Source organism: Perissodus microlepis, chromosome 12 (genome assembly GCF_051167445.1).
Source record: "Perissodus microlepis isolate ML-2025 ecotype Zambia chromosome 12, ASM5116744v1, whole genome shotgun sequence".
In the NCBI taxonomy this organism is placed as follows: domain Eukaryota; kingdom Metazoa; phylum Chordata; class Actinopteri; order Cichliformes; family Cichlidae; genus Perissodus; species Perissodus microlepis.
Window position 1 is genome coordinate 13,531,991 of NC_140472.1, and position 18,213 is coordinate 13,550,203.

Below are 18,213 nucleotides of genomic sequence, written 5' to 3' on the forward strand. Positions count from 1 at the left end.
GAATCTTCAGTTTTCCAAAGGAAAATGGTCCCTCTCAGTGTCACATTGACGATAGGATCCTCAACCTGACACTGAATCAGCCATTTAAGAAGAATGAACACTGCGAGCCATTCATGCATACTCACTAAAATAATGAGAGCTCTTTTTTCACTCTTGTTTAAGACATATAAAGAGAAGCTCATGAGGCTTTGCAAGACAAGGCCATGCAGAAACTGGAGCATGCAGCTGACTCAAATGAATATGCCTTTACAGTGATTGGGTATTGAATGAACAATTCTATAGTCTTTTTCTCTATTCTTTATGTGCGTGTAAATAATAGACGTGTTTGACCTCATTGTACTTTACTCATCGATTGTTATGCACTTGAAATAAATAATTTGAAACAACATTGTAAAATACAATCCTTTGATTCTGGGAAGTGCAGTGTTTGGTTAGAAAAAATGTGCTTCAAACCCCGAAAAACTATTTAAAGTAAAAGTTGAACAGCATAATCTATTCTGACCATGTGGTTTCCTTGTGCATTAGCTGTTTTCAAACAGTGACATCTTGTGGACACCTCTGCTCAATTATTGTTGAAGCCTTTGTGTGTAATAATGCTTGAAGCCATGTCGCTTGCCACTGTCTGTCTATTTAAACTTGAAGGATGCGCATTGAGGGATCACGCTTCATTTTGTCTGAGCGCTTTTAAAACAAACAAGCAAGAAAAAATCATGAAATCATTAAAATAGGAATACATTTTTAAAACAAAAAGTAAATACGTTAATTTAATAGTTTTTGTTTTTAAACAAATCGAAATCAGATTTCTTTCTCTAGTTTTATTTTTTATTTATACAGATTTTTTACTTTTATCGTAACTCGAAACTGGTTAAATTACAGTTTGAACTACAACAATGGAAGTTGTAGGTCGGTCTCGCGATATTTAAACTGGCTGCCAGGCACCCAAAGAAGAGCAGTAATGAGAAGGAGACAGCAGCAAAATAGCTCAGTTGTTCCTAAGAAAGATCAACATATAACTCATTGTTGGTCACATTGCTTATACTAGAAACCAAACGTTCAGACTCAGACGGCATTTGTCGTTTATACGTACACTGAGATTTGAAAGTACGCGGCCTCAGAAGCCAAATTTTATGTGTGAAGTGCTAACTGTTAGCTGACAGGCTACCTAGCATAGCCATTGAAGCAATGGCGTTGAAAAGAATTCAGAAGGTGAGTGTATATTTGCTTACAAGTGCCAGCCATATCTTCAATATATACATTTTTTAAGCTTGAGTCCCCTCTGTAACGATGTTGCCTGTGTCTAACCTTTTCTTTGGGTCGAATTAGCAGTGCTAGCTTGATTTTTCTGCTCCTGTTTAAAATAATTTATAGACAAAGACAAGCTAACCCACCGGTGGCCCCATTGGTGCACTGCTACAGTAACGGTCGCAGTCAACAAACACGCTGTTTATTTTAAATGTTTCTTTGTGTGAAATTATGCCTTTTTCTCCTGAAAGGTTACTAAGCACTCTTGTTAGTGTTTCTAGTTGTGATTCACAGTGCAACGTAAAGCTCGGCTTTGACATTATTGAGTGTGTGCTCTTTGCTTTTATTATTGTTGGGTATGTAGATGACTTGTTGATAAATCAGTGGGCGGACAGTTGTCTTTATCCTTGTATCGGTAACTGTCGCTGATGATGTTGCTGAATGACAGCTGCTTGTTGGTTGCCAAAATTGAACCCTAGTGTCAGTGTTGCCATATATGGAATGGCAAATGGGGCACTGGAGCAGGGCACTGTGTATATTTATATAACAGAATAGATAGGCTTTCATTCAAGAGATGTTTAATAACGGGCCTTATTTCTGTTTGAATATCTGCTGTTTTTCTTTCTGTGTTCAACCAAGCTTTGATTTGAGTTAATTACATATCACAGCATGCCTCTTGGGGGAAGGAGAATTAGATTTTAATTTAAAATAAATGTTTTTAATCCGTGGGTATGTAGTTCATCAAACTACTGATGAGGCTTCAGTTTTGGCCTATTTTCTCCTGCTACAGATGTGTTATTTCTATATAAAACAGCCTGTCAGATGGAACATGTGGGTGGGACAAAATATTTATGACATTATATTGCAGTGCAGCATCTTGTGTTATAATATTGTTCCTTTTAGAGTGCAGGCACTCTAAAAGCATTCCCACACCAGTTTCACTTACCAGCGTTAGTGGCTCATAAGACCTCCAGGTTATGCTTAGCGATTGAATTCATCTCTTATTTATGTACACAGAGACTGCAATGTTTTGTAGACTGTTGTGTAGTCTATCAAGAACTGTTGATGGTGCCAGTATGCTGGCACATGGATTGTGATAGCATCACATCAAGAGTTAATTTGTGTTTTCTTTGAACTTCAAACGTTCTGATTCACTTTGTAAATGCCCTGACTTTTAGGAACTGTCGGACCTGCAGAGGGATCCTCCTGCCCAGTGCTCTGCTGGACCAGTTGGAGAGGATTGTAAGTAGTTTAACAGTTGTTGAGTAATCTTTGAAGATTTATGTGTGATTTACATAATTTTGTTTTTCCTCCTCTCAGTGTTTCATTGGCAGGCAACAATAATGGGTCCAGTAAGTGAAACACTTATCACACCCAATACAGTTAAAGTGCACTTATAAATGAAAATCATGACCCCTTACTTTATTTCTCTTGCTATTTAAACAGAGTGACAGTCCATATCAGAGTGGAGTGTTCTTCCTCACCATTCACTTCCCAACGGATTACCCCTTTAAACCACCAAAAGTGAGTAAAACAGTGAGGCACAATGCTTCTTATTTTTTAAATTTATTCTGTCATATAATTGGCCTTACATCATTTTTTTTCTATGTTTTGGAACAGGTTGCATTCACAACAAAAATTTACCACCCAAATATCAACAGCAATGGAAGTATTTGTCTGGACATTCTGAGGTCACAGTGGTCACCTGCACTTACAGTTTCAAAAGGTAAAAAAATAAATTAAAATGTGTGGTGTGGGTGTACATATACCCAATACATGAGCCAAAAAGTGTTTGGAAAAAAAAGATTTAGCCAACAGATTTATGATAAACAGATTGTTGCCTGCTTGTTGAGAGAATTGAAATGATGCCAAAGCCATAACATAAAATTACACTTTAGGTAAAATTATACCTTCCGTTTCTTTGGATTGTACTGTAGATGGGTCCGATTCATCTGCTAATTTTGGGCTAGTGGATCCATGTAGTGATTGATTAACAAATTATTGTTGAACTTATTTGTAATGGCACATATGAAATGATTGGAGTGCTTCTAGATGTGATTTTGATTATTTAAGAAGTTGAAATGACATCTTGCTGTGCTGATGGTAGGAGTAGAACACAGTTATGTCTATAATAAATCCCCTCTCAAAGATTTTTAACTTTGATTCTTTCTTCCACAGTATTATTGTCCATCTGCTCTCTTCTGTGCGATCCAAACCCAGATGACCCGCTGGTACCAGAGATCGCCCACACGTACAAGGCTGACAGGGAAAAGTAAGTGTAAAACATGACTGCTTTTGCCACAGTTGAGCTCACAGCCAGGTACACTCATGCTGCAAGATTAACTTCTGAGTTTGAGGTTAAGTTAAACTTTTCACATTGCATGTGTTTTACAGGTACAACAAACTAGCAAGAGAATGGACACAGAAGTATGCAATGTGAGAACACCAAGGAGATGAGAACGAGATCAGAACTACGAGAACAAAAGAAACACAGATGATTTGTAACTTGAAGTAAATGAGCATCAAAGTAGTTGGGGGACTTTGGGGGAGGGGGGTAAACTAAACAACAGCCCACTTTTTGGAGAAGGAAGCGGTACTATGAGGTACAGTGCCACTTGGCTTTGTGTGTGTTGAGCTGATACAGTGTGCTCTGCTTCATGACTTGTATGGATCTGCTGAGCAGGACCTAATGGACTCCTTAAAGCACTCCCACATGGAATACCAGAAAACTCTTTACAATCCCTACCACCGTACTCAGACTTTAAACTGTTACTCTTGCTATTGTGATGATCATTATAATTGTTGCTTTTTATAAGCATCATTTTTACCATCATTGAGTCATATCGTCGTGCTACTCAGAAACAAAATGTTTGATTTAGGAGATTATTTCTCCCTTCATTTCAGAGGTACTGTCTGCACCCCACTGGATGTCTTGTTACTGTATTTCATGTTTTCTGGTGGCCTTTCTGTGTTATGTTGATGTGCAATTTAGACAGAATGTTTCCTGTTGAACACAAAAGTGTGCAGTGCCATTACCAGCAGCTGATCTGTTGGCACGTAACTGTCTCTGCCCTGGAACAATGTGAAAGGTGTTAAGAAGGATTTGTCTCCATCATCCGCTGCAATTGGAGTTGTAACAGTATTGAGTTGTTTTGAAAACACTGGGGAGCTGCTGTTTATAAGTTAGCGGGTAGGTTAACGTCCACCTCCATCTTTCTCACACATGCCATCGTTCTTGTGTCTTGAATAATAAATGACGGCTGGTGTCCATAGTGCTCAAAAACTACTGCTGTTTAACATGTTATGCTGTGTAGCTATGAATATGGCTACTCTTTGTCGTGCAGTCATAGCTGTGCGCCACTTCCTCAGTACAGTTACTCAGGTATCTTTAAGAAGATCATCAGCCTTTTACATGCGGTGACCCATGGTGAGAAAAATGATCAGGGTTAACACAGTCCGACTTCTAAAACTAGCACTTGCCTAATTTTGCGGTTCTGTTCAAATAACGACCCATCACTGACTGCAACTTACTGCAGTGTGATCAAAGACATACCACAATGGGTCTGTGCTGCACATAAACATATGCTTTCCGAAACATACTGTTACTCTCATTATTTCTCTCCACTTATTTCAGTGTTTTTAAAGCGATTGGTTGTGTGGTTGTGAACAGCTTGCAAATGATGCTGTTTTTGAACAGACTTGATGTTTTGCAGATCTGTGTCACTTACAGTCATAACATTACAGTTTGGTATGCTTTAAATATCAGGATTTATGTTCATTTTCATCATTGTTCTGCTTTTTTTTTTTTCTTCCATTAATAAGCAACACTGACAGTAAACTTTTTTTCCTTTTTTTTAGGGTATAATGTTTGTGGCTTTTTTTTTTTTCTTTTTAAATTGTATCTTTGAAAGTGTGGGTTTTTTTTGTTTTGTTTTGGGTTTTTTTTCTCATTTGTGTCATGAATATTGAGCACGATTTTGATGTGTCATAATGTAATAGTAAGATAATCCATTGTAACTGTTGGACAAAGTAGTTGGAAAAGTTGTCAAAAATCACAATTCAGTGCGTCGATGCTGCCAGTATAAAGGGAATTATTGGATATTAGAAGGAGCAAGAAATTTCTGCTATTGAGCTATTATTTAATAGATTCATACAGAAAGGTAAATAGCTAAGCATGATTATTTAAGAAGCTTTGATTGTAGAATTAACACCATTGTTTAGATGCTGACTATAGATTTTTAATATTCTACTGTAAAAATAAAAACATGTCAAAACAAGTTGTCCTGAAAGTATACCGTATATACTAAAATGTTTTGAAAATGTACCCACCGAATGCTCCGACACCTCCACTGTAATACTACAAGTCCAGTCTTTGTGTGCATTGGTGTTTATTCATCTAGCTATTTATTTATTAGAAAGCTGGGTATCTTCCAACTATTCAACAAGAGCCTCAGTTCATAATATGAGTAATGCTACATTGACTTCCTTTAACCCACGTGTTCAGTACGGTTTCATATAGGCAGCTTGGCATGCTTTGCAGTCTGGTGATCCTTCTCAGCCATTTTGCAGAATATCAGGGATTTCGTTGAATTTCATCTGCCTAACACCTCTGACTAAAAGTTTAGCCTTAACCCTCATTTTTGTGTATACATATATATATATATATATATGGAGAGAGAGAGAGAGAGAATGTGTCATATAAACTGTAAATTTGCTATCAGGGCTGTATTCCCAAAATGGGTGATTCATTACATCAGTAGAACTGGAAGCCTGCATAAAGAGTTCACAATGTTTTGTTTAAAGAAAAAAAATCAGCTTAGCTTTTACTGAATGCAGGACCAGCCTTCACGCATCTTAAAATCTGGGATATGTGTGCTTGAACTGCCATCATGAACAGTCACGTCTTCACGTAACCTACACAAGATAATTATGACCTTGTTATAACATGAATAAAGTTCATCTTGATTTCTTGTTGTTTGCAGTCATTTCATGCAGAGCCTGACTGATTTCTCAGCGTATCACACAATGTTTCTGTACCCAACATAATCAGAAAAAATATGTTTGGGGTCATTTAGAAATGGTGTCACCTCACAGCTTGTCCAGCAGAGTGCTCTCTGACTCGTTTACAATGCTTTTGGCAACCACTGCAGCACCTGTTTGCATTTGTTCCTCATCACAGGGGATTTTAAATTGGGTATTTATGATTTTTTTGAGTTGGCATTGACTTGACATAACCAAAAAACATTCAATTAACATTTTGCAGACATTTTCTTACATACTTCTTAAAGACAAATGGTAAATGGTTCCTTTATTTTATAATAAAAGTTTAGGTTTATCTCTGGAGAGAGAGAGAAATATGTACTATAGTTACAGCAGTGATTCATGTCTCAGTCCTTTAAATGTTGCTATGAAGACATTTTCAGGGTAGAAATAGAGAAATTTGTGATCTGGTTTGTTTTAGGGCCTTAAAGTGGGTTTTATTATACCTAAATTACATACACTGGTGTTTATTTTTACCGTGACTCCTATTACTGCTAAAATTTATTCACTGTTACTATTCTTTCAACTGTCGTTGGATATTGACTAAAATGTGTCTTACTTTTCTTTTGGAGCTGTCTACTTGGCTCTTTTGTGGATGCCAGAACATCAAGTAACCCTGGCATAGAGTATCACAACCTGTATTAGGGTGTAGGCACATGCACAGTTCAGTGAATTAACTTTAAGCACATTATCACCATATTACAGCAGCTTTGCCAGGCATTGAGAAGCAGTTGTCTGTGTGATATATTTATGAAAAATCCCAGTGTGAATCAAGACAAATGTTCATAATTTTCCTTTACATTTGATCCCTATAGTTGTTTCCTATACTTCCTATATAGACACTTTTGGGGGAAATGTATATCTTAAACGGGAGAGGAACCATATATTTTGCACCATTTTTGTTTGTTTGTTTGTTTTAAAGTTACACAAGTTAAAAAAAATAATCATGTAATATGCTCTAATAACTGTAGGGTTAGAATTTTGAATTTCTAATTTATTTCAATGCGTTCCCAGTAAAAGGTGAGGCCTTTACTGGTCCTGTGGACGTTTGATAAGTAACATTATGGGAGATTTTTGCGGTGCAGACAGCAATGATTGCGTAAAGGTCAGTTTCGTCTGATCTCACTAAACCTTTGATATTTGCATCATGATTTTTCGGAAACATCGCTGCAACTAATTATAGTCGACCGAATTAAATTATTAGAAACAACGCACACAACACCCCCAAATCGGCAGCGTCACGCCACACTGTTATCATTATTACTGTTAATATAGGGTGCACCATGGCTGACATCTAGCCTCTAGGCTAAACTAGCCCCCCCCCCACAGCTGAAAGTCAGCAGCATCATTGCCACTCCTCCCAATAGGAAGGGCGCATCCCGGTAGCTAGCTGGCTAGCTGTACTCAGAATAACGATGGCAGTTAACCTCAGCAAAAATGGCCCTGCATTAACAGCTGCATATAAAGAAGTGGTAGATGAAAAATCCAATACCAACTGGTAAGGAGAAACATTTTCATAGCAGTATTAACTGTTTGTACGAGGGAGGTTGTTAGCTACATTGTTGGCTAGCTTTGAGCGAGTCGACAAGTAACTTAACCTATCGTAAAATAAACTTAGCCAGTTACCTGGAAATAATGGTAATTTGGGAACCACATTAGAGTTTGTAGTTTTTATATAACCGATAACGTTTATTAAGAGTCATCTTTGTATAATGTAGGAGTTTAGTTTCTGACATTTATTGGTGATCTGTTGATTAATAACCTTAAAGATGTGCTAACGAGATAGCTAGTTACAGTGTTGTCAGTTGACGGCTATACTGAGCCAACTACCATGCTTTGACTGTATTTTTAGCTCAAATTAAATGAAATCATGAAAGGGCGTGAGGTAAGTCGATAGCGTCCTTGCCCACTTCCTGGTAACATATCAGAAGTAATTTATAACCAGTAAGTGATACTAGAACTTCCTCTTTGTTTTACCCAACGTTACAGAAAGCGTTTGTGGTTTGAAATTTAAACCTGTTGAAGTTCTGCCGCCGTGTTTAATGATGACCCGAATTAGATAATCCCCAAGAGGACGTGTTCAGAGAGAGGACTGCTGGCTCTGTGTGGACTCTGAAAATGTCTCTCATCAAATCAATGTTTGCCTTTCTTCCCTCATTTTAAGCAGTCGACAGCCACCGCCTATCAGCTCAGCAATTTGCTTTTTTAAAATGGTGCTGCTAACAGGATTAAGTAAATGTAGAATAAAGAAGTGATCTTTCGGAGTGAGCAAGTTCCTCTGATATGAACTGCTACGTGCTGTGTCCTGATAACAAGCAAATGCCCTTTAAAATCCACAGCACACTGGATTTTTACTTTGTAAGCGTTATTGTTGGGCTTAAATTAGCAGCCTGTGTTGAGCTGTAATTAGCATTATAACATGTGGCTACTTCTTATGAATTCTGTGGAGGAACAGATCAGTTCATCTGTGTAGTAAATCATAAATGCATCCTGGGTTGTCTCTGGAAGGAGATCTCCAAGCCAAGTGAAATAAGAATGTCACAACACGTCCCTGAATTACACCATACACCTACCTACAACTTACTAAAAACTGACGCAGTTATGAGTTCATATCAGCCAAATCTTTACATTATTAACTTCATGTGGAACTCCCCTGCTATTCATCACCTAAATAAATATTTTGTTGCATACAAATAACCCACAAAAACTCGTTTAGACTGACCCCGACACGAAAAACCCGACTCTATGAAAGGCTTCTTCAAATGCCTCCATTATTAATGTATTTACACACAGAAAATGGAGCTATGTATTAACTAAAGCTTGTTTGTTTAGGTCTGCTAGTCTTTTTTACTAGGATTTTCACAGCAAAGAAATTTCAGTGGAATTTTTCTTCTTGGGCCTGCGGCCTGTAAAGATTACTCAAAAGGCTGCTAGAAATGAGGATTAGAAACTGCAGCAGTGTTTACACTACACCTGTTTCCCCTGTATCGTGTGTAAATGGGGCTTAAGTGATACTTTGAATAGGTTTGCAAAACAACTCTTGTTTACTGTGAAATGATGCGTATCCACTTTTCTGTCTGTGGGATCTGTTTTCAGCCAGTGGTGTAATTAGGTGTAATCTGGTGCTTTATACAGGGCCTTGTTCACCTATGAGGGAAACAGCGATGACATCCGACTGGCAGAAAAAGGGGGTGAGTAACCATGTGGATATTTTAATCAAGTTTTTATGATCTCAACACGATATTAGCAAATGTGTGCAGGAATGCCACCGTCAGCATAGCGGTACTGGAATATCAGCACAAAAGGACTGCTTGCCTCTGCTTTCTCACCCCATGATTTGCAATGGGGAAAAAATGCCAACAGTTACACAATGAACCACAATAACCATTTGACTTTTCCACGATGTTTATGCATCAGATGGAGGACTGGAAGAGCTGGTTGAAGAACTCAACAGTGGAAAAGTGATGTATGCTTTCTGCCGGGTCCAGGATCCAAATTCCGGCCTGCCCAAATATGTCCTCATCAACTGGGTCAGAGCGACACTCAGCTATTAAACATGTGTTTGCCGTCTCTGTTGTGGTCACTAACCCTCTAAATGCTGTTGCGTTTCAGACTGGAGAGGGAGTAAAGGATGCCAGGAAGGGAATATGTGCAAATCATGTCAGTGCCATGTCCAATTTTCTGAAGGTAGTGTGAAACCTTTGAGTCTAGTTCAAATACACATTGGAATTTGTACTGCTGTCTGGTTGTGTTTGCAGAGGAGGACTAACTGCATGCACCTTAACGCTGACTTTACCGCATGACATTCAGTAAATGGATACACATTCCTGCTCCTAGAATTGTCATTAATGTAATAGCTTTGCTGGAATGATGTCAGTGTTATTAATGCCACACTTGCAAGGAGTTCATTGCTGTGGCTGGTTTGTGTGTCGGAACCAAGATGAAACTAGAAGGGTTTCCTCCTTTGTGTTTTAAAAGGAACTGTTCTTCTTTGCTGTTTCAGGGGGCCCATGTCACAATAAACGCCAGAGCAGAGGAGGATGTGGAGCCCGAGTCGATTATGCAAAAGGTGGCTAAAGCCTCAGGAGCCAACTACAGCTTCCACAAAGAAGCTTCCAGCCGCTTCCAGGACAGCGGTCCTCAGGGTCCCGTGGTATGCACTTCCACTTGCCTGTCAACAATAGAACAAGATAAGCAGTGAACTAGATCTTAACTAGACTCCTTTATCTCAGATCATGCACACGCCTTAAATGTTTTTGTTGTTGTTGTTGTTGTTGTTGTTGTTTAATGGTCATCTGCAATCTGATTTATAAGAGTTAATTGGATCCATATTAAAAATAGTCATTATTCCTTTTACAAATCACAGTCTACCTCTGCACACATGTTTCAGCATCATTTCCCTGCCCAAACATCTGCATTCAGTCATAAACAGTCACAGAAATGAAGCTGCTGATCCAGACATCCAAATATTGGCACTCGTACTGCTGCATGAGCATTTTCACGGTGAACTCAATCTGCATTATATTGAAAATGTGCCATGCAGTGATTGTGTGAGATCTCTCACTGTTTTTGCACAGTGCGTGTGTGCCAAGTGAGAATGCAGAAGGAAGAGTGTATTCAAGCCACCCTGGTGTGGAAATGCAGTCACGTTCACACAGAAAATAAACAAAGGCAACATTGTTCATGGTCACTTGTGCACATATTGAAAAATGAGTCATCCTCTGTTCTGATTTTCTTCAGCGCTCTTTGATGTATCAGATTTTTTATTTTTTATTTTTTTTGGTTTATCAGTTAGCCTTGTTCAGAATCAGAATCAGAATACTTTATTAATCCCTGGGGGAAATTATTTTTTGTTACAGTGCTCCATTATAAACCAACATTAAGACAAGACAGACATATATATACATACATAAGTCACTCATAAATAAATAGCTGGAAAAGAAACATGTGTAGTTGTAGCTGTAACCAGTGTGTTAAGTGGATGCGTTGTACAGGGAGATGGCCACAGGCAGGAAAGATTTCCTGTGTCGTTCAGTGGTGCTTTTCGGTAATCTCAGTCTCTCACTGAACGTGCTCCTGTGACTGACCAGCATGTCATGGAGTGGGTGGGAGGTGTTATCCAACATTGTCTTTATCTTGGACAGCATCCGCCTCTCCGACACCACCTTGAGGGAGTCCAGCTCCATCCCCACAACATTACTGGCCTTACGGATTAGTTTATTAAGTCTGTTGGCATCTGTGAATGTGTTAATGTTAATGTGATGTGAAAGCTGCTTCATATTGAGGAAAGGCAAGCCAGGCCTTCATGCATCCTGTCACATCCTGGCCTCATTCTGCATTTCAGCTGCTGACCGCCGGTGTCAGCAGCACACAGTCTCGCCCTTTCCACTGCGTTCTGTGTTGGGAATGATGACAAAGTGATGACACAGCACTGATTAAAAGCTGAGCAGATTTTTAGATTTTGTGTCATATCACTGACACAAAAAAGTGATCTGATATGGATGTGTTTATGAAGTTTATCCACAAGTAACCTGTAAAATAAAATACTTTTTTTGTATTTTAATTTACTCTGGCAATTCTGCCAACACTGGACGGCATATCGATGTTTGTTTTCTTGTCATACAGGGCTCAGTCTACCAGAAAACCAACGCCATGTCAGAAATCAGAAAGACCAACAAAGACAACTTCTGGGCCCAGGCAGAGGTACACTCATTAAACAATATGTACTTGTCTCTTATCTCTGTGAAAATGCAAGAAATGCCTCAAATATTTTAACATATTACACATCCTGCCTTTTCTGTTAAGCTCCTTAGTGCCATGTATTTTTCACTCTATAAAAAATACATGGCACATAGCCTTTTCCATCACAAATGAAACTGTGATGAGTAACCGCTTAGTTGCAACTTTTTGGTGGTGCTAATTTCCCAGCAGTTTTCTTTTATTAATCATTGTAAAATCAAGCTTTTCAATGACTGTGACGTTTGACCTTGTTGCTGTGATTGGCTTTTAGAAAGAAGAGGAGAAGCGTCGACTGGAGGAGCGGCGCAAGGCAGAGGAGGAGCGCAAGCACCTGGAAAGGGAGAGGAAAGACAGAGAGGCCAAGGAGGCAGTGATGAGGGAAAAAAGGGACAAGGAGAGGTCCTCTCAAATTGACCAACAAAAGTAGGCTTACCTAATAATGAGACCAGTTTGCAATTGTTTCTTTTTATCTTTTCTTTTTTAAACAAAGGTTCAAATTACATTTTCTCTGTTTTCTCATTATTAATTAGGAAGTACCAGCAGCAGCAGGAAGCTGAGAGTAGAGAGCAGGAAAAACCCCGTTGGGTGAGTGCCTCACTGGGCCACTGACACGACTACATTTAATTAACTGTGTTCATTTTTGAGTACTTTTTGGTGGTGCATACATCTTCTAAACACAAGTCAGGAAGGTAGCAAAGTCAGCAGTGCCAATATTGATATTAACATTATCAGGAGGAGCAGGAGGAGAACCAGGCAGCCCAGGCGAGAGCAGTCAAGAGAGGTGAATCTGTGGAGAAGGCCAATGTGAGTTCCCCTTCACCCAAGTGCTCTTCTTCTGGCTAATTTACTCTCTTTTCTTTTGCCTAAATCTAAATCTAATCCAGTGTAAGCCCTTTGATGCTCAGGGGAACGCACCTCTCTTCCAGCTTTTGTCTCGTATGACATCAATCTTCAGATTGATTTGTTATTTTTGTGTCGTTTGACAAACGCTTTCCACCACATTACCGACGACCTCGGTCTAATGCTTTTTGTACATATTATTGGTTTTCTTCCTCTCAGGAGGCTGCTTCTCTCATCTCTCAGCGTGCTGTGAACCCTAGAGAAATGTTCAAGCAGAGAGAGAGAGGAATAACTCCCAGTGACTCAGATGTGCCTCCTGCTGCTCCTGCAAGCCCTCAGCCAGGTATTTTCGCACTGTAAACAACGACTCGGTCATGTAAATCATTGAATGTCAGCATCTTTTTCAGGTAGTGGTAGGTATAAATTCTGTAAGTGATTATTTCCCCATCACTGTCCTTTTCCATAGTTGAAATGTTCCATCAGACTGTCTAGTTGTCTCGTAGTTCATACTTAACTCTGTCGCCATAACGCTGTCTCTTCCTCTGCTCAACCTGTCTGGTCTTTGTTTTCTGTCTCTTCAATTTTTGTTTTGTTTTTTGGGGGGGTTCTGGGGGCTCAATGTGCATCTCTGCTCAGGGCGTCTTCAAAGCCCCTTTCTGTCTAAGCAAGTGTATGAATCTGAGCGAGCCAGCTCACCTCAGCGCCAAGCTTCTCCTGTACCTGCAGGCTCCGCCTCTCCTGTCCACGCCACAGGTGTGAGCTTTAAACACACACGCACACACACACCAACATACAAACACACACACACAAACAAGTTGGGTGTCAGACTGACACTTAACAACAGCGAATCGCTTCGTGTCTCGTTGTTCTGGTGTCTCATCTTTCACATTTCTTGTAATCTGCCATTTCATCATGAGTCATGCTTCCATTCTGTTTTTTTAAGACTTGTTTTGATGCTCCTTAAGTTAAGCAGACCAAGAACGCCCTTATGTCTGAGCCTGGTGGTGGAATTTAAGCTTGTGTGCTCTTGTGAATGTCTTCCACATGCATGTCTGTGCTGGTGTTTTGGGTGATAAGAGCCTGATGGTGGTGATGATGATGATGATGGGCCGTCCCGGTGTGAGTATGATGAGCAGGACGCAGCCCCTCAGGAGCAGCAAGGTGGGGTTCATTTCACGGGCAGTGTTAATCCTTTATATCATTTTCCCAACCCTTCCATCTGCTTCAGTATAAACACATTGTCATGATTTGCTGTGATAAAATAACTAAACTTGCATCTTGATAAAAGGCTGTTCCTGAAACCTGCTGGTAAGGCTGACAGCCCAGCCCCCACACACTCATTCTTACAGTTCTCTCTCTATTGCAGAAGAAGCACCGACTGCTAACTCGTGCGTCACAGAGCCAGTTTATGAAGACCCTCCTCAAGTGAGTGTTTACTTACCTTTGGCTGGACAGTGATAGACATAAGCAGCCACTATTAAAACCAATTTCTCTGTTCTTTCCTAGGCGGAGGAGACTAACACCTATGAAGTGACTGCTGAGGAGACATCAGACAGAGGCATCTGTGCGAGAGCTTTATATGACTACCAAGCTGGTCAGTCTCGGGTTAAAGTTCTTAAATATTTGACCAAATTCCAACACAATCCATTTATCTATGGGACGCATTCTTGATAGAAGGAATATGGGTGTATATTAATTTTTTTTGTGGAAAACCTAATTATCCCTGCTACACATGACAGTCATCAGCAGCTCTGACACAGTAGCTACTAAGTAATGCAGAGTTCAGAATTGCTTTATCTCGCTATGCTTGTTGTTTCCAGTTAGCTTCAGTATCTCAGTTAAGTTGAAAATGACGCTGAAAAGTCACCCTAAAAGTAGCAGTATGTTTTGTAAAAAAAATAAACGGGTAAAAGACAGTAAAGAGTGACAGAAAAGGGGGGCGTGAACAAAGATTAGGGAGAATGAAAATAGAAGTTGCAGCATCCACGCTGCCCTGGCTCAACATCCCAGATATCCAACCTATTCAGCCCTTCAGCTATTCATCTTTTATCTAAGTCAAGCGCACCTCACTGGTTCTGATTCATTTTAATTCAGCCTTTATGTTAAAATGTGTGTATTTCATACTGATGCCTATCAGGGTCACAATGACTCTTTTGGTGCTTCTAGGTAGAGGTGTGTTTTTTTTCTTTTTACCCACACACCCTAGAATTCACTGTATGATTAATAAACCCATTTTAGGAAAAGTCATGAAATCTGAGATCATGGGGTTTTATTTTGGTGCCTGAGCACTTTCAGTGACACCTTTGGTGGTTTTAGTGTTTAGGAAGTTTGACTGAAGTATGTGTTGAGAAATTTCTTAAAATAAACCCAAACTTCTTTTCTTTTAGCTGATGACACAGAGATCTCTTTCGACCCCGACGACATCATTACCGGGATTGAGATGATAGACGAGGGTTGGTGGCGAGGCTACGGCCCAGATGGCCATTTTGGAATGTTCCCGGCCAATTACGTGGAGGTCATGTAAGCCCGGCGCTCCGCTTTCCCCGCCGATCATCGATCGGAGCGGCAGGCCCGTAGGACCTCTGCAGTAAACACGACACACAGCAACGTCAGTCCTCACACACTAGATATCAGGCCGAAGTGAAGCAAATGAGCCTCCACTTCCTGGATAAAAATAACATGAATGGTCATCGCGGGCCTGAAACTTTTGATTTCAAGAAAGTATTTCCATTAAATCGTTGATGTTATAAGCAAGTGATGGCATAGCGTAGGGATTTGTGAAGACCTACAGGCCAACCAAAAACCTCCCTTTGTCATTCCAAAATTAAGTCCTGTAAATGTGATGCAGTGTCAGCCTCTTTAATTCTGTTGTGAGCATTTCTATTTCACGTTTCTTCCAAAGTGGCTTCAGTTTGATTTCAGGTATAATTTCGTTGTTACTTTGTAGCAATTGCTCCTCTCCATTTCAGGAAAGAAAAAAAAATCAAAGGTGGTGGTACCAGCTACAGAATAAACTTTTGCCTTGATTTTTGCCTTTCTGTACCGGCAGACTGAATAATTTTTTATTATTATTATTTTTATGTGACTGAATTTACATCCTGTGTGAATTTGAAACCTTTACTGATACGACTGTGGTTAATTACATATTTAAAAAAAACAAAACTTGTTTGCTGTGCTCTGAGTGGTAGGCTCTGTAGTAGGAAATGCATAAAGTGGTTCCTTTTTAACTGTGAGCAAACGTTTTTGCTTTCATCTCATTTCAATTCCTTCCTCATATGGGCCGCATCATTTCACCATTTGAACATATTGAACTTTTCAGGGAGAAGTTGAAAAGAAGAAGGCGTAATCAGCATTATTTCTGTTCTGTTATATTTGGATCTCGCTGGACTGAGGTTGACTGAGTGTATAATAGATGTCTGACGATAAGTGACGATATTATGGTGCCATTATGACGGGGCGTTAATGCAGTGATAACATTTTATTGACACGTTTAAGCAGCTTGTCGGCACATTTTATGCAAGACCACTATTTTTTATCATGGAACAAAATGTTTTGCTCTTTTGAACTTTGAGGTCAGTTAACAAAAGGAAAGAAATGAGTTGATCGCAAATAGCAAAGGGCATTGTTTATCCATTCCAATGTTTCATGTTTGAGGCTTCTTTTTCCAGAGTCTATTGTAATGCACAAACGTCCTTCATAATAAAAAATAAATAGGTAATCTGTGATGTCATGTTTGTTTGTTTTTTGTTTTTGTTTTTTTTAAAAACAGGTGTAGATGTACATTAGAAACACATTGAAATAACATAGAAAACCTTGAGGGATTTTCAGAGGTGTAACAGGAACTCAGATGTATACACAAGCTTTAACGTCAGTTTCCTGGAATGAGACAACAGCTGGGGAATTCACCTCTAATGCATAGGTTTCATTTTCACACGAAAATCAGATTTTGCTTCTCCCACATCCTTCAGTTAAATCTTGTGTTCAAGTGAAGAAATTACCTGCTTTATAATATTGCAAACTTGATTTCCAGAGAAGTTAAGAGCAGTTCTGTTGTTGTTTTAGCAGCGTCACATTGTCACAAGGCCTCGTCGTTGCATGTGTCACATAAGTGCCTTATATCTTCTCGCCTTTGATGAGCCTTTATCATTCATATCTTGAGTTTAAATGCAGTTAAAGAACTTCCCACAATGAGATAGCACTTTAATAACAGTCTGAAGAGCGCACTTCTTCCTCCTGCTTCGCTTTAAATACATGAATATTTTGTCTGAGCTTGTTTAAATTCAAAATTTGAACTGAAACTCTTTTTTCTAATGTAAATTAATATTGGCTTGTCAAGAAATTAATCAGCCAGTTTAGTTTCAGGACAAGTTCCACATACGCCTACACAATCTAGAAACTAAATTTTAAACCTCTGCTTTAAATTATTGCGAGTTCACTTCTGAAGATCCGTGGCGATCCCTAAAACAACCGGGGAGAGGTGCAGATCTTTTTTAAATCCCTAATCTACAAAAACAAAAAAGCAAACGCAGGATTTTTTTACAGCCTGCTTAATAACCATTTGTCACCGTGACTGGAATCGTTATGTGCCAGTTACACACTCTGCAGATTGTTCCCAGGATAGTGAGTCACTTCAGACAGGAAATCAGTGTTTTGAAATCACAATATTCTCTCCATCTCATTTACATTGAGCTGCCCTCCTCTCAACCTCACAGTGTTTATGTCAGTGAAAGTCACAAATGAAAAGCTGGGGATTTTCTCATTCTTACGAATGATGTTTTTGCTCATCTGCACATCAGGTCTGTGCGTTTGTTTTCAGCGGCAGGAGATACAAAAGCTCACAGGATTTCTGCAAAATTTATTGTCACAGTTACTTGGAATTAAGATACATTTCCTATAAATCCTCAAGGGGAGGGCGCAAACATTTTCTCACACCTGATATTTCTAAGTTCATTTTTTTCTTAGTTTGTCTTAACGGCTGCGATCACGTCTTCCACTGTTTTTTGAGCAGCTTTGCTCATGTTCTCAAAAAACCAGAACAAGAACATGTCTATCAGTCGTGAAAAAAAAGCCCTTTGAAATTTGGGCAGTTTGTAGATATTTGGTTATTTTGACATTTGAAGTGTTAATCATTTTGAAATGTCACACTCTATCCGCAACAGATGGAGGAATAGGGCATCCCCCTTTCAAGCAGATCAAAAACATGCGGAGGAAATGTGGATTGCGTCAAGTGCAGCATCTCTTGACTCGGGTGCTTTATCACGAGATCTATATAGGTTTGCTGTGTGTGACATAGCAAAAGGAAAATTAAGGGGAAAATACACTTTTAAAATGAGATTCAGGTGAAAAAAATTA

General features: G+C 39.3%; 2 protein-coding genes across 6 annotated transcripts; both read left to right on the forward strand.

Annotated features, from left to right (window-relative positions):
- Positions 1–922: 922 nt before the first annotated feature.
- Positions 923–6,212, forward strand: ube2d4 (ubiquitin conjugating enzyme E2 D4). Its single transcript, XM_084946592.1, has 7 exons — positions 923–1,206; positions 2,421–2,484; positions 2,563–2,594; positions 2,689–2,766; positions 2,863–2,968; positions 3,421–3,514; positions 3,637–6,212. Exons 1-7 carry the CDS (start codon positions 1,183–1,185, stop codon positions 3,680–3,682), a joined length of 444 nt encoding a protein of 147 aa, XP_084802718.1. The 5' UTR covers positions 923–1,182; the 3' UTR covers positions 3,683–6,212.
- A 1,398-nt stretch (positions 6,213–7,610) lies between these two features.
- On the forward strand, positions 7,611–16,586 carry dbnlb (drebrin-like b). Of its 5 annotated transcripts, XM_084946703.1 has the most exons (15): positions 7,611–7,780; positions 9,418–9,473; positions 9,700–9,812; positions 9,895–9,969; positions 10,286–10,435; positions 11,908–11,985; positions 12,293–12,444; positions 12,552–12,606; positions 12,754–12,825; positions 13,081–13,204; positions 13,498–13,614; positions 13,939–14,022; positions 14,228–14,286; positions 14,368–14,455; positions 15,249–16,586. In XM_084946703.1, exons 1-15 carry the CDS (start codon positions 7,698–7,700, stop codon positions 15,383–15,385), a joined length of 1,443 nt encoding a protein of 480 aa, XP_084802829.1. In that variant the 5' UTR covers positions 7,611–7,697; the 3' UTR covers positions 15,386–16,586. The 5 variants fall into 5 exon arrangements, with proteins under 5 accessions (XP_084802829.1, XP_084802831.1, XP_084802832.1 ...); XM_084946705.1 differs by lacking the exon at positions 13,939–14,022 and having other exon boundaries at positions 7,612–7,780; XM_084946706.1 differs by lacking the exon at positions 13,498–13,614 and having other exon boundaries at positions 7,612–7,780.
- Positions 16,587–18,213: the final 1,627 nt, after the last annotated feature.